The 15794-nt window shown below is 47.4% G+C and overlaps 1 protein-coding gene across 2 annotated transcripts in view; it reads right to left on the bottom strand.

Moving 5' to 3' along the window:
- The window catches only part of LOC138744568 (oxidative stress-induced growth inhibitor 1-like), a 79250-nt gene that overhangs the window by 51671 nt on the left and 11785 nt on the right, over window positions 1-15794 (bottom strand). For both annotated transcript variants that reach the window (XM_069900929.1, XM_069900930.1), the window contains exons 2-3: window positions 6043-6136; window positions 3885-4021 (exon numbers count right to left, since the gene is read on the bottom strand). In XM_069900929.1, the coding sequence (XP_069757030.1) occupies window positions 3885-4021; window positions 6043-6091 (186 nt within the window). In that variant the 5' untranslated portion in view covers window positions 6092-6136. The remainder of the gene's footprint in view (window positions 1-3884; window positions 4022-6042; window positions 6137-15794) is intronic.

Genomic DNA, 15794 nt, shown 5'->3' with positions numbered 1-15794 from the left:
AATATAGAATTATAAAATAGGAGAAACTGATCCACAACATTTTATTTATAAATGGAATGCAAGATTGCTAATAGCAAAAAAAAAAAAACATCCCATGGTGAAACAATGAATTGAACTTTTGAAGGAAGAGGTTTAATGTCTGGAACCTTTTTGGCTTGATTTGGTTAATTTAATAGAACGAATAACTGGGAGTAAGATTCCCACAAGATGCAATGTTATTTTTACTGGGAGATATTAGAGGAATTAAACTAATTTAAATTGAATATGTATCAAGTAAGATGTGTTCAAATTGCCTTGGCAATAGCTGGAAAATGTATTGCTATAACTTGGAAGTCAGATATAGATTTGAGAATGGGGAGATGGCATGTGCAAGTTCTGAGTTGGATTCCAGTTGAGAAAATTACATAAGAGATAAATATCATACTTTTTGTGAAATATGAAGCCCATATTGGCATTAAAATTTAAATTAATCTTGAATATTCCCCTTCTATAAATATTTATAGGTTTAAAAGTATCAGAAAGTGATACTTGTTGTTTTCCTGTCCCTCCTTTTTTTTTTCTTTGTTTTAGTTTGTAGGGGGTTGGAGGTGGGGGATTTATAGGAGGATTTTTTTTTATTTTATTTTTTATAAAACATCACATGTATTTGGATTAAGTTTGAAATTTTGTGATATGTTTGCTAGTAATATTGTAATAAATAAACTAGTTTTTCAAAAGAATGAAGGCCAATATGCCAAAAGCTCTCTTCACAACCCTATCCACCTGCATCGTCATTTTCATGGAATTATGCATCTGTTCTACTGAACTTTTAACGTTTACAGTGTACATCCTACCTTGGTTAGTCCTTCCAAAGTGCAACATCGCACACTTGTCCACCATAAAGTCCATGTGCCATTTTGCTACGACTGTGGATGTGGTGGGGGGGGGTTGGCCCCACGTGATGGGGCCAGATACTACCTGATGTCGTTATAAAACAGAAGTGTAATCTGACACTTAATTGTCAGAGACAATTGTCAGAGGCAGAGAGAGAGAGAGACTCTGTGTCCATGGATTCACCTCCAGTGCTCCCATAGCCTCTGTAGCCACACAGACTCCAGTTCAAGCCATCAGCAGCCAGAGCCCAGATCCAAACCTCTGCTACCATGAGGAGGTTTTCCATTCCCAAGGCTCTTCGGGAGCTTCCCTTGCCCTCAGCATGCACTCAAATCCTGATTCTGATACTTCCAACAGCCCACAGCCTGGTGTGAGTCTTGTGACCGCATTGCCTGCAGCCTGAGTGGGTTCCTCACCTGTAAGTTAGCACAGTTGGTGCAGTGGTTAGTGCAACGTCATTACAGTGCCTGCGATTGGGACTGGGGTTCGTATCTGTCTGTTAAGAGTTTGCACATTCTCCCCATATCAACATGGGTTTCCCCTGGGGGCTCCAGATTCCTCCCACTGTTTGAAACAAACTGGTGGTGTAGGATAATTGGGGGTAAATTGGGCAGCACTGACTCATGGGCTGAAATGTCCTGCTACCATGCTGTATGTTTAAATTTAAGTCTCCCACAGCTCACTGCCTATATGTGTCCTTCAGTCACAGAGCCACTCGTCCGATACCTTGGTCACCATTCTTAGGGTCGTCTCCTTCTCAAAGGGGATGTTCTCTCTGTTACTGGAGCACTGCACAAGTTCTCTGATATCCTCTGGAGTCTGCAACCCCTCAAGGCTGCTGCTGAGCACAGATATCACCATCTTGGGCACAGACTCCGTGGTCACAGGATTTTAACTAAAACACCATTGGCTCCTTTAACAGGCCATTTAAAACCTGCAGGAGCCGTTGGCAGTGGGAAAGGGTGGTAGGATCCTACAGGGTAGTCCTGAGCCTCCTCTTCTTGCTCCACTCGGGTTTGCGCATGTGGCAACATTGCCATTACAGTAGTTTTTATAGCATTGCTGCTCTATTCCTCCGTACGGCAGTCTGAACCAGCTCCCCACAAATTGCATGGCCAGCCTCAGAGGGAGAGTGGGAATGGTTGGTAACAGAGGAGCACAGGGCTTCCAGAGAGCAGAGCGAAGATGTGAAGATGATCTGAGGAAGTGGTGGGGACAATCACATGAATCACTTGCTGCAATTTGAACAGGCCCGGAAAATGAAGGGCTGTGGATTAACAAGGATGGGCGATTACTCTTTTAAAACAGCAAGCACACGCTGATGCTGAATGGACCCAAACATTCTGTAAGGACAGCAAATGTCTTGCAGTTGCAGAGACCCAGATTCAATCCTGACTGTGGGTTCTGTCTGTGTGGAGTTTGCATGTTTTATCCTCAGTGACTGTGTGGGTTTGCCCTCTGGGTGCTCCAGTTTCCTCCCACCTCCCAAAAACATGCTGGTTGGGGGAATTACATGGCCAATGTGAACCACCCCCAGTCTGTGGGTGGGGAGCAACAGCTGGGGGAGTTGATCAGGGTGCGGGGTAAATTTTAAAATTGGGATGAATGAAGGAAGTAAGAGAGGCTGCAGATGCAGGAATCTCGGAGAAAACAGGAAAAAAACAGCACTAGAGGGATTCAACACGTCAGACAGCAGCTATGGGAGGCAGGAAAATGGTTGACATTTGGAGAGTGATGAAGGAAGAAAGGCAGTAGCAAGAGGTGAGAGCGGGGGCTGAGGCAGGAGCTGGAAAACTAGGAGTTTCTGTCACTTTGGTGCAAGCTGCTGGGTGACCAGCCTCAGTGGTCTAAAGGGACTGTTTCCTCACTGATTCTCTAACCCTCAAGACTCCTGCTGTTCCAGAAATATTGATGTGAAGAGGAGGAGAAAGAGGGCAGAACAGCTGAGATCACTGGGGTCTCCCTTCCCTCTGGTGACAATATTCACAAGGTGCATGGTTTAAATAGGGCTCAGAGTATAGAGTAGGCATTCAGGTTAAGGTTAGTGTTACCCATCCAGCACACATGACCTTTGACCTTTGACCTTTGACCCACTACCATCAGGAACACTAAAATCAGGACAGCCAGGCTGGGGATGCTATCTAGCTGTGAGAGTGACGAGCAGTATCCTGTAACCAAGTAAATCATCCAAAAATATTTATCTATACTTACTTTCACATTTTTTTTAGATGTACAGCACAGTAATAGGGCCTTTTTGGCCCACAAGCCCATGCCGCCCAATTACACCCAAGTGAACTCTGGTATGTTTTTTTTCCAAGACAAGTCAAGTTTATTGTCATCTGAGTGTACAAGTACTACCTGACGAAACAGCCTTCTCTGGTCCTCGGTGCCAAACACACAGACACACAACCAGACACATCTATGGACAAACAATTACATATGCAGAACAAATATTAATGTATACACATAAATAAACATTGTTTTGTACTTATGAGAGTCTCGTGGTATGTTTTTTTTTGAAGGGTGGGAGGAAACTGCACCCCCCCCCGGGGAAAACCCACGGGGAGAACGTACAAACTCCTTACAGACAGCACGGGATTGGAACCCCTGGTCCTGATTGCTGGCGGCGTAACAGTGATGCACTAATCGCCATGCCAACTGTGCCGCCCGTTAGGCCTTGCATCTTTCTGTACATGTGTGATTATTATGTGCTGTGTATCTGCATGCATCGTGTTCGGAGAAATCCTACCTATTCGGTCAAGTTTTATATTTAAATTACGACATACAGAATGGTAAAAGGCCCAATGTGGGAGGAAACTGGAGCATTCCGAGGAAATCCATCCTGAGATGGGGGATCGTGAAAACTCCTTCCAGACAGCAACAGATATGAAGTGGTAAAAATGTTGTGCCAACCACTGGGCTAACCGTGTCACCCTGTGCACAGTCAGATGATTATAAACTTTCACCTGAACCTGAAGCAAGGACTGTGGAAATGAGTCACTTCCGATTACCTGGTCCACGATGGATTTTCCCTGATTTGCTTTCAATTTCTGTTGAAGGATAGGGTTGGGATGGACGGAAGATTCCTTGAAGTAAGGTCTATATCCTGACAGGAAGTAGGACAGACAAATGGCAGAGGGCCCGTTTCCTGTTTAAAACAAACACACTCAGTCATTGGGAAGTCACATCACACTATTAGCTACCGACAGGACTGTGCAGGGTTGATTCGGCTGCTTAAGCAGTCAGAACTCAAACAGCAGTGGAAATCAGAACCAGTTGCTTGAGTATAACGAGGAGACTAAAGTATCATCCAGTACAAACCCTGCTCTAACCCTAACCCTGCTCCCACCACCGTTCACAGAACTACAGAAGGCTACAGCACAGAAACAGACCCTTTGGCCCTTTGGCCCATCTCAACCATACTAAACCTTCTCTTCAATCCATTCCCACTGACCATTGCCCTCTATACTGTCCAAATTCTTCTTGAATGTCAAATTTGAAAGCATCCACCATTTCAGCTGGCAGCTCGTTCCACACTCCCACCACTCTCTGCATGAAAAAGTTCCCCCTATGTTCCCTTTAAACATCTCACCTTTCACCCTTCACCCTTCTTGTCTCATGCAACCTCAGTGGAAAAAGCCAGCTTGCATTTACTCTGTCCATACCCTTCATAATGTTGTACACCTTGAACAAATCTCCCCTCATTCTCCAACACTCCAGGGAATGAAATCTGAACCTGTTTAACCTTTCCCTGTAACTCAGTTCCTCAAGTCCCAGCAACATCTGAGTAAATCTTCTCTGCACTCTTCCTATCTTATTGACATCTTTGCTGAATCTCGGCATCACTCCCCTCCCCTCAGCCACTACTCCCTGAAAGGTGAGATCTTCAAAGGAAACATGAGGGGGTGGGGGGGCGAGACTTCTTCATGCAGAGAGTGGTGAGAGTGTGGAAGGGCTGCCAGCTGAAGTGGTGGATATGGGATTGCTTTAGACATTGAAGAATATTTTGGAGAGGTTTATATATATAGAAGGGCTATGGAGGGATATGGTCTGGATGGAAGTCAATGGGACTGGGCAGAATAATAGTTTGGCACAGATAAGTTGGGCCAAAAGGCCTATTTGGGTGATGTGGTGTTCTATAGTGCACTTGTTCCAGCTTCCAGAGGTAGGGGTAGGTCAACGCAGGATCTGGAGGTGGGGGAAAGTGGCAGCAGGTCGTGGTCAAGGGTGGGTGGAGGGGGGAGGAGAGGAGAGAGGAAAGGGCAGAGGGAGGAGCTAGCAGGTGGAAGGGTAGAAGAGAAAAGTTGAGAAGTGATGGGAGCTCGAGTGGAGAGGAAGGGGTGGGGAGCTGGAGGGAAGGAGACAGAGGGGTTAATGGAAATTGGAGATGATGCTATCTGGTTGGAGAGAGTGCCCAGATGGAACGTTAGGAGTTGTTTCCTCCAATGTATGGGTGGCCTCAGTTTGGCAGAGCATGAGGTGGTGTTTGTTGGACGGTGGAGGGAAGAAATGCAAGAGACTTGACTGGTTCTTACATTGAACTAGCAGAGGTTTAATGAGTTGTGGCCCAATTCTGTCAGTCCTTTTAAAGAGCTGCTGCAGCAGAACCAATGGGTGACCTCTTCCAGAAAGGTCATGCAGGAAACTGGAGATAGGTTGAACACGAAGTGGAAGATCACTGATCCCAGGTAATAAAGTCATCTTCATGCTTATACACAATGACCTGAAACTGCACCACAACCCCTTCACAAAGAAGGAAAAGTTTGAGAGTCACTCAGCGTGTGAACAGGTCCTCCAGCCAAACATGTCCACGCCGACCAAAGTGTCCCACCTGTCTGTGTTTGGCCCATATCCCTCTAAACCAACCCTATCCACGTAACCATCCAAATGTTGAAATAGTCCCACCTCCTCCGGCAGCCTTCCTTTCCATATATCCACCAGTCTCTGTAAAATAAAGTGACCCCTACGGTTCCTGCAAATCTTTCTCTACCCACCTTAAACTGCTTGTTACTGATTCCTCTGCTCTGGGCAATAGATTCTCTCTACTCATCCGGGGGTGAGGAGATTGGTTGCCGAGAGAGAGCAAGGCTTCAGAAGGAGCTGTTATTCCAGCACAGGGAGGTGACAGGGTTATAGAGCAACAGGAATATTGTATAGAGGATTCCTTACCGATCACGACAACAGGGAAGGGAGAGCGTGCTTGCAGAGTCCAGTCCATTCTCCATACAAACACCTGCAGCCCAGTGATGCTTCAGCTCTCATCCTGCCAAACCAGAACAATAATGTTAAGGTGGCACAGTTAGTGTGATATTACAGCACTGGTGGCCTAGGTTTGAATCCACAACTGTCTGCAAGGAGTTGTACATTCTTCCCATGACCATGCAGATTTGCCACATTGCCTCTGCTCTCCTCCAACCTTCCAAAAACATGGTGTTCGTAGATTTATTACGTGGGTGTAATGGACAATAGAGGTTCATGGGCTGGAAAAGTCAGTTTCCGAGCTATATTTCTTAAAACAAAGTCACTGGCAGGATGAGTCCAAGGGAGTGGCTTTCAAACCAATCACTCAGTGAATTTGTATAACAGGGGAACAGACACTGGGTCCACCACATCCACACTGACTAATTCATACAATTGCCCTGATCACACCCCGTAGGTTTCTGTCCACGGGTGATCCCACACTGACCAGCTCACACCCAATGGGTTTCTGTACACAGGTGATCCTACACTGACCAGATCACACCCCTTGGGTCTCATTGTGACACCACAATGACCCCCTTTAGCCACTGTCGAGCATGGGCTCCACCATCTTGAGCAACTTTAGCAGGATTTTAAAATAAAATCTGTCAGCTCCTTAAATAGGCCCTTTCAAGCCTGGCTTAAACCTTTGAGGCACTGCTCTAATCCCAGTATTAGTATGTACCACATCTAGTGAGCACATGGAGTCTTTTGCCCAGAGTCGAGGAAACAGAGAGGCTGCAGAAGGATGTAGATCACACATGTCAAACTCTGGCCCGCAGGCCAAATTTGGCCCGTGATATAATTATATTTGGCCCGCAAGATAAATTCAAAATTATCAAAACGCCCGCCCTGCAGTGTTTTTTGGTAATGTCACCCCCACCATCCTCCCCCTTCATTGCACATCCTTCCCCATTGTAACACGAGAAATTGTAACACGAGAAGTCTGTCGATTTCATCAGCCGGCAAGCCGGTTGGAAGGCTCCCCGCACAACCAGTCACTTCTCCCACCTGTCGAGCGGTGCGGCGGATTGGCGAGCGCCTGTGATTTCCTGTCAGCGCGACGGACATGGCAGGCTGTGCACGGCCCCCGGGCAGCGCGAGCGCCGCACGGCCCTTCCACAGCGCGAGCGCACTTCTCCCGGTCGCCACCGCCTTCAACGCTTGCACCCGCGCGGACCCCAGGGACGGCTGGTTCGGCCCTGCACGTGAAGAGAGAGATGGTGGCTGTCCGTAAAGGCTGATCGGCAGTGCGCTGGGCCTGAGTGGGTGGGTAAGCAGGGGTGGGCAGAGGGTGTAGGTGAGGAGTAGTGGGCAGGGGAAGTTATGGTGGTGCGAGGGGCAGTTAGAGGGAGGAATGAGTACAAGGAGGGGTGGATAGGGAAGAGGTAAAAGGGGAGGGGCAGGGTGAGTAGGGGAGGGGTGATTAGAGGGTGAAAGACAGGTAGAGGGAGGAACAGGTTGGGGGAGAGGCAGTAGAGGGGCATGTATAGGATGGGGTGGGTAGAGGCAGAGTGAGTGGAGTGAGGGGTGAGTAGAGGTTGGGTAAAGGACTGGTCAGGTAGAGGGATGGTGGGTCGAGGGTGAGCAGGAAATGCTGAGTCCTGATGCAGGCCAAAATGGACACAGCCTGTGAATGCTGACTACATCTCCACAGGGACCAAATAGGTTTCCCTCAGGTCAAGCAAAGTGTGAACATGAGCTACCTACTCCTGACCTGTAACATTATCCTCCTAAAGTTATATCCTAAAGTTTAACATTACATATGTTGAAAGAAGAGAAAACATGCAGATGTTGTTGAAAAATTTCAATAAATATTTAGTTCAGCCCTCGACTTAGTCCAAGTTTTTAATTTTGGCCCTCCGTGAATTTGAGTTTGACACCCCTGATGTAGATGGATGAAAAGACGGCAGGGAATGGCTAAATGAAATATAATGTCGGAATGTGTTCCTTCATGTAGTTTGGCAGAAGAATAAATAGGCTGACTATTTTTTAAAATAGGGATAAAATTGAAAATACCCAGATGCAAAGGGACTTGGGAGTCCACATGTAAGATAGTCTGAAGATAAAGCTGCAGTTTGCGACAGTGAATCATGACGGGAAATGCAATGCTGGCCTTCAGTTCAAACATAATAGAATACAGTATAAGAGCAGGGATGTAATGTGGAAGCTTTAGAAAGCACTGGCAGACTTCATTTGAAGAGTTGTGAGCAGTTTTGGCTACAGGTTAAAGAAAGGATGTGCTGAAATTGGAGAGGGTTCAACGGAGGTTCACCAGGATGCTTCTGGGAATGAAAAGGTTATCATATCAGGAGTGTTGAACAGCTCTTGGCTTGAACTCGTTGGAATTTAGGATAATTATAGGGGATAGAGACAGTTTGAAAGATGTGGACAGAGTAGATGTAGATGGAGAGAGTAACATGAATCAGAGTGATGTTTCTATTACACAGAGGGCAGTCAGTGTGGATTGGGCGATGAAGGAAGAGAGTGCACAAGTCTCATTGCCAGTGTAGAGACAAGAGGGTGTTGGGAAAATGGTATAATGGGGGGGGCGGCACGGGGCCGGGGGGGGCGCGGGGCCGGGGGGGGCGCGGGGCCAGGGGGGGGCGCGGGGCCGGGGGGGCGCGGGGCCGGGGGGGCGCGGGGCCGGGGGGGGCGCGGGGCCGGGGGGGCACGGGGCCGGGGGGGGCGTGGGGCCAGGGGGGCGCGGGGCTGGGGGGGCGCGGGGCCGGGGGGGGCGCGGGGCCGGGGGGGCGCGGGGCCGGGGGGGGCGCGGGGCCGGGGGGGGGCGCGGGGCCGGGGGGGGCGCGGGGCCGGGGGGGGCGCGTGGCCGGGGGGGCGCGGGGCCGGGGGGGGGCGCGGCGCCGGGGGGGGCGCAGGGCCGGGGGGGGCGCAGGGCCGGGGGGGGCGCAGGGCCGGGGGGGCGCGGGGCCGGGGGGGTGCGGGACCGGGGGGGCGCGGGGCCGGGCGGCCAGGGAGACACGCAGACGGTTTTGCAGAGTTCTGTGTTGTATATTGGCCTATGTGTTGTCTGGTTTTATGTTAAAAAAGTGAATTTGCCTTAGATGAAGGTGGACTGCTGAGAGAGTGGGATACGGACTGAGTATGTGCAGAAAATGATCTAAAAATTTCTGGACTTGGATGATAAACCACCACTGGGGGTGCTGTGGAGTAGAAGGCGGCCTAGAGCACGAGTCATGGGCTGGAGAATGTTGGGATTTCAAAAGGGATGAACATTCCGAAGGCAGCCAGAAGGATCCTGTCGAAGCCAGTTGTTCCTCTCTCTGCAGCCACATGAGACAACTTCGAATTTAGTGCTCTCTCTCTCTCCAAGATCTTTTGGCTTTTGTTTATAATCTTTACTTCAGTTGAGATCAAAGTTTTGTGAGTCTTTTGTGTTTGTTTTGTGTCTGATTTTTATCTGTGGGCTGGTTGGAAATATAACCAGTAAGAATGGAAAGAGAAAGAGAGAAACAAAGAGGAAACAAAGAAATAAAAAGTGGAGAAAAGAAACAAAGGGAGATAAGAGAAAACTGAGAGAGACACGGATCAAAAGAGAATCTGAAAGAAAAGAGTGGGCAGGAGGCTGGAAGATGTTAGGACATTGGGAAGGAGAAAGAAAGTCTGAGAAAAAGAGAAAATTGTGCATATCTGCCAAGCAGTGAGAGGCAGGGTTAGAAGGTGCAGGGAGAGATGTTGGAAAAGAATGCTCACTAACAGGAAAAGCGAGTTCCTGCAGCAGTGCTAGCAGACAGGTGCTGTACGTGAGTGACATTTTAAGAGTAAGATAGGGTGGAGAGCCAGCACCTGTTTCCCATGGCAATAGCAACAAACACCAGAGGACATCAGTATAATGTGAGGGGAGGAAAGTTTAAGGGTGACTTCAGGGGCAAGTTTTTTTTTAAAGCCCAGAGAGTACTGGGTGTCTTCAATGCATTGCCAGGGATGATGGAGGAAGCTGGTACAGATAGGATATTTAAAGACCCTTAGACAGGCACATGGATACAAAAAAAATTGAGGGTTATGGGTGTGAGGTTGGGATCTCCTGATTTTTTTTCCCATCAATATTTATTCAGGTACCTGGTAAAGTGCATAAGGAAGGAAGGAAAACACACAGTAGTGTCATGGAACATAGGGAGATTAAGGAGGTGCTTGCTGCCTTACAGCGAACAATAGTAGATAAATACCCCGGGCTGGATATGATCTTCCAACATTGAAGGGGAATAGCCTTAGCCGCAGGTGAGGTGCCAGAGGATTGGAGGGTAGCTCATGTTTTCCCATTGGCTAAAAGGCACCAAAAATAAACCAGGTCATTATGGGCCGGTGATCCTGATGTCAGTAGAAGGTAAATTATCGGAAGGAGTTCTGACGTATAGGATATATAGATTATTGGACAGTGATGGGCTGATTAAGGACAGTCAGCATGGCTTTGTGAGTGGTTACAAGAATTGTTAAACACAACCTACAAATCTTGTAAAGTTTTTCAGAGGTTACCAAGAAGATAGATGAAGAAAAAGCTGTGGATGTTGTCTACATGGATCTTAATAAGGTCTTTGACAAGAACTGTTGGAATCTAGGGGTTAAAACATTATGAAAGAAATGATTAATTAATAAGTTTATATTTACTACATGGTTCAGGGAAAAAGAGGAATGTGATTAAGTGGCAAAGTTGGCTGAGCAAAATGGTCTGCTCCAAAATACAGGGAGAGGAAATGCATAAAACGATTTAGGAGGAATGCTCAAACTAAAGGAGGTGGTGAGTAGCACAGGAGACACAGGCCAGATCAGAACAAAGAATGGCCTGCAAGAAACAAAGGGAATGGAAAACCAGTCTAGGAGGAAGATTAAGGCAGGAGGAGGTGTTAAAGAGAACAGCAGAAATTGGCCAGACAAGAACAGAATGGTGATTAGAAATATCTGGGGATGAATTAATTTCTGATCAACTCAACAGGATAGTCTGGCCTGGAGGATTAAACAGGAGATGACTTGTGATAACCCTTATGCAAAAAGATCTAGCAAAGGAAGACAACTTTTGTTCTGTATGATAATGAAATCTAGCAAAGGAAGCCAACTTTTGTTCTGTATGATAAGGTTGACCTATATAAACTGAGCCAACTGGACAATAGGGGTCAGTCTTGGGGAGTAGCTCACTGTGCAAGTGACCTATGAACTAATGAGTGACCCAGAGCTCTGTTAAGTTTTATTCTTGTGCTGTGTAATAAATTGACTGTTGAACCGAATACCTTCTCCTATCACTTCATTCAAAGAACACGCTGGACTCAGACTACACATAGACTAAATTAAGAGTAAGGTAAAGCCAGAGTCCGACAATTTGGTGACCCTGACGTGATGAAGATGGAGAAGTGACGGAAGAAAAAGATACGAAACACCGGTCGATTGTGGTGTGGTGATAACAACAAGTGACCATCCTACAAAGGGAGGTAAGCAGACGCCTGTTTTAACGAAGTTCTGCTATTGGCAAAGATAAATTGTGTGTTGTCACTACTCTGCAAAAGCCCTCGTTAAAGCCAAAGAATAAAACAAAAGGGGGTTGGAGTCCCCCTAGTAGAACGGGGTTGGAGTCCCCTGTAGTAGAAGGGGGTTGGAGTCCTCCTAGTAGAACAGGGTTGGAGTCCCCTGTAGTAGAAGGGGGTTGGAGTCCTCCTAGTAGAACGGGGTTGGAGTCCCCTGTAGTAAAAAGGGGGTTGGAGTCCTCCTAGTAGAAAGGGGGTTGGGGTCCTCCTAGTAGAACGGGGTTGGAGTCCCCTCGTAGCGATCTCGAGAGATAGCTTTAGACACTTGGCCAATTAGAATAAGGTGTATGGTGATGGTTATTTGCTTCTATAGTGTGTAATAAGTATTTGATTAAGGATCGTGTACCATAGTAGTGTATAAGTATCTGTATAAGGTGCATTGTGATGGTTATTTGTTTTTATAGTGTGTAATAAGTATTTGATTAAGGATCGTATACCATAGTAGTGTATAATCAGTATCTGTATAAGGTGTATTGTTTTATAGTTATTTGCTTCTATAGTGTTTAGGAATCGTCTAGTGTATCATAATAGTTTATAATAAGTATTTGTTTAAGGATCGTGTGTAGTGTGCTGCTGGTGTTCATAATAACGTGAGAAGGGACGAAGTAGATTGCAGGGTGTCAAAATCCTACCAGGGGAGAGACCCAGTGAAGTACGAAGTCTAAAGGGTTAAAGATCAGAACGGAGATGGAAGGAGTAAATAGGGATGTAGGGCAAGAGCTCGGGGGAGACAGAGGGGTTCCCCCATCTGTAAACCGACAGTGGGAGAAAACAAGGAATCAATTACTGGGAGGATTACCGAAGGGAGAGGAGGTACAGGCTATGGCACGGTATGAACAGATATGGAAAGAGCTGCAGAGTCAGGGGAAGGTACCTCGAGGGTTTGAAAAAATCCAGCTGGTACTGTACTTAGGAGAAGCAGAGAGGGAAGCAGCCAAGGAGGTACAGGAACATGAGGCAAAAGGACAAGGATCTATATGGAATAGAAGAAGGTTTAAACAACAGAGAGAAGTGAAGGAACAGAGAAGGGCAGATTTACACAATATGACATTGGCTTGCATGGCTGTGGAAGCGAACCTTCAACATGATATTAAAAAGGGATCCCATATCACTAAGGAGAATACGGGGGAGGTTAAGCCGTCAGTCCCGCTATATCCAAAGTTACCAGAGACATTGCCACCACCTTATCCTATTCCCCAGATGTCAGTGATGCAGATAAATGAGGGAATAGTGAATGTCACTGAATTAGGAGGTCATGAACTCCAGGAGGCGAAGGAGAGACTTAAGAGAATTAATGCGGAAAGGGTGGAGGAAATGAAGGAGTTAACAAAGGAAATACAGAATGGTGTATGTAAAGTGAGGGAAACTAGTATGCGACTGGAAAAAACAAATGAGAGAGAGTAAGAACAGACACTTGAGAATGCCTTCTCGGTAGGAATGTCAGAGGATCACACCACCCCCACTCCTCACAATAGACAAAAGGAGTCAGAGGATGAGGAGATCTTGACCTTTTTGAGTCAGTGTAAGGAGAGTTGGACGGATAAAGCAGGAGTACACCCAGCCACAGATCCCTTGCAGACTACACTCTTTAGGGCTGCAGTAATGAGTGGACTGCCAGCTGTAGTTAGGGAGGCATTAGAGAATAACCCTGATATTCCTGGCTGCTCGAGTGAGCAATGGGAAAAACACTTGACCCATCACATGAAGCGTTACAGGGCTAAGCAAAAGGAGGACAAACAAAGTACGGAGTCGGTACAAGTGCAACTCCTTAAGCTTCAATTGGAAGAAGCTAGGAAAAAGGTAAACGAGGCAAAAAAGATTTCCTCAAAGGGTGCGAACCAGATGATTCAGCAGCCACCGCAGCCACCACAAGGGAATAATACGAGTTGGCACCCGGCCCCAAATTGGGCACCGGGTCCCACCTATGTGGCCAGAATGGGAGGTCCAATGGGGGGATTCCGAGTAAGAGGGAGAGGTCGGGGTGCTCCACGAATGCAGCCAGCTGTATGTTTTGTATGCGGTCAGCCAGGACACTGGAAGAGAGACTGCCCCCTAGTTTGGGGTCCTCGGGACACTGGGGGAAGGGGATATGGACCACAACAAAATGAGCATTGGGTCCAGCCCCAGAGATCGTCAGTGCCACCCCCGGTACATCAGGCACCCCATGCGGCTTTAGCTCCAAAGAGACAATTCCCTTTGCTGACAGAGGAGGAGCAATATTGCCCACAGTGACGGAGCCCGAGCACCCACGAGCAGGCTAGGTTGGCAGACCCTTTCCTGCAGATTAAAGTAATGGACATGGAAGTATCCTTTTTAGTGGATACGGGAGCCAGATTTTCAACACTCACTGGCGCTGTTTCAAGATAAAACATCATCCTCTAGCGTCCAGCTGATAGGGTTCTCGGGTACACCAGAAAATCTGCCGTTTTCTACACCACTAGTCACTTCTGTGGCGGGACAGACTTTTACACATCAATACATTTTGTCAGCCAGGTGCCCTACCAATCTCTTGGGCAGAGACCTGTTGGTCAAGTGCGGAGCATCGATCCTTTGTGGACCCAGCGGAATAGAGGTCACCTTTCCAAATGGATATTCTATGAACTGTTCATTAACTACACTGCATTCCAGTTCTCAGATGTTGTTGGCGGCAGCTGGAGGATCCGCGTCTGAGGGACAATGGGCTGACATTTACTGGGGGCTGTTGGAACAGAGGACCCACAGAAGGGAGGGCTGCTAAAGCTTTATAATCAATGGAAGCCGTGGATCCAGGCGTTACACCCGTATACCCCTCCCTCGGACCCTCCCCATATGACCCTCTTTTACGATAGGGAAGGGGATGAAATGTATCAGCATGCCTTTTATGAAGAGGTAGAGGGCATGCTATGGGAAATTAATTCGGACTACATAGTGGTAGGAAAGGAGGGAGTGGCCGCTGCGGTGGCACTGACATCTGAACAGCTGAAATGGTATGAGATGGCAGGTGAGGCCATTCCTCATGTCACCCTTGCAATTGGCACTACTCATCAGGCAAAAGATTTGGGACCGATGTGTCGGAACTTGAGGTCCCTTAATGACTGGTCTGACACCCAAATACCGACAGTGCAGTTCTCCTCATCTGGTCAGGCATACAAAATTTTGTCTCCAACATATGATCAAGTCCTCCTTGAGCATAGACAGATTGAACGCTTTCATGGTAGAGGGAAGATGGATCACCCCGACTCGGCCCCTATGCTAGATTCTCTCCCTGAGAACCTGTGGTCAGTGGGATCAGCAGATGTGGGTTTTTGTCAGCAGGTTGATCCCATAACCTTCGAACTGTCAGATTACACCCCTATTTGGCAGATGCAGTATCCCCACAAACCTGAAGCTGAGGAAGGTTTGGCAGATACCATTGATGGCCTTATGTATTCAGGGGTGTTGGAACATTCGTGTTCTAGTTGGAATACACCCATCTTACCTGTTCCTAAACAAGACACGGGCAAATATCGGATGGCCCATGACTTAAGGGGCATCAATGGTATTGTGCGAACACCCGCAGTTCCAGTACCAAACCCATATACTGCCATGACTGCTTTAACCCCCAACCACAAGTGGTTCTCTTGCATAGATTTAGCGAATGCTTTCTTTTGCTTGCCGCTGGCAGAACCATTAAGAGATGTGTTTTCGTTCACGTATAGAGGTAGAAAGTTGCGGTATACTAGGCTTCCGCAGGGCTTTATTTTATCTCCAGGGATTTTCAATCAGGTGTTGAAAGAACAGCTGGTGGGGCTAGCACTACCAGGTGGGGTAGTTCTAATCCAGTATGTAGATGACATCCTATTAGCAGCACCTGATCATACTTCCTGTTTGGAGGCCACCTGTCTCCTGCTAGTGCAGCTGTTCAAGGCAGGCTTTAAAGTCTCTCGCTCAAAGCTGCAATGCTGCAGGCAGGTGGTCACCTTTTTAGGGAGAATGGTCTCAGCGAAAGGCACAGGGATTTCCCCTGCACATCGAACAGCGATACTACATCATCCAAAACCAAAGACAGTAAAAGAGATGCTTTCGTTTTTGGGTTTGTCAGGTTATAGTAGGCAGTTTATCCCATCGTATGGTGAGTTGACACATCCACTGCGAACTTTGGTGAATGAGCAGGGGATGAGGAATCTGGGA

Source organism: Narcine bancroftii, chromosome 10 (genome assembly GCF_036971445.1).
Source record: "Narcine bancroftii isolate sNarBan1 chromosome 10, sNarBan1.hap1, whole genome shotgun sequence".
NCBI classification, from domain to species: Eukaryota; Metazoa; Chordata; class Chondrichthyes; order Torpediniformes; family Narcinidae; genus Narcine; species Narcine bancroftii.
Note: the sequence above shows the minus strand (reverse complement) of the source record. Positions and strands in the feature narration are given on the sequence as shown.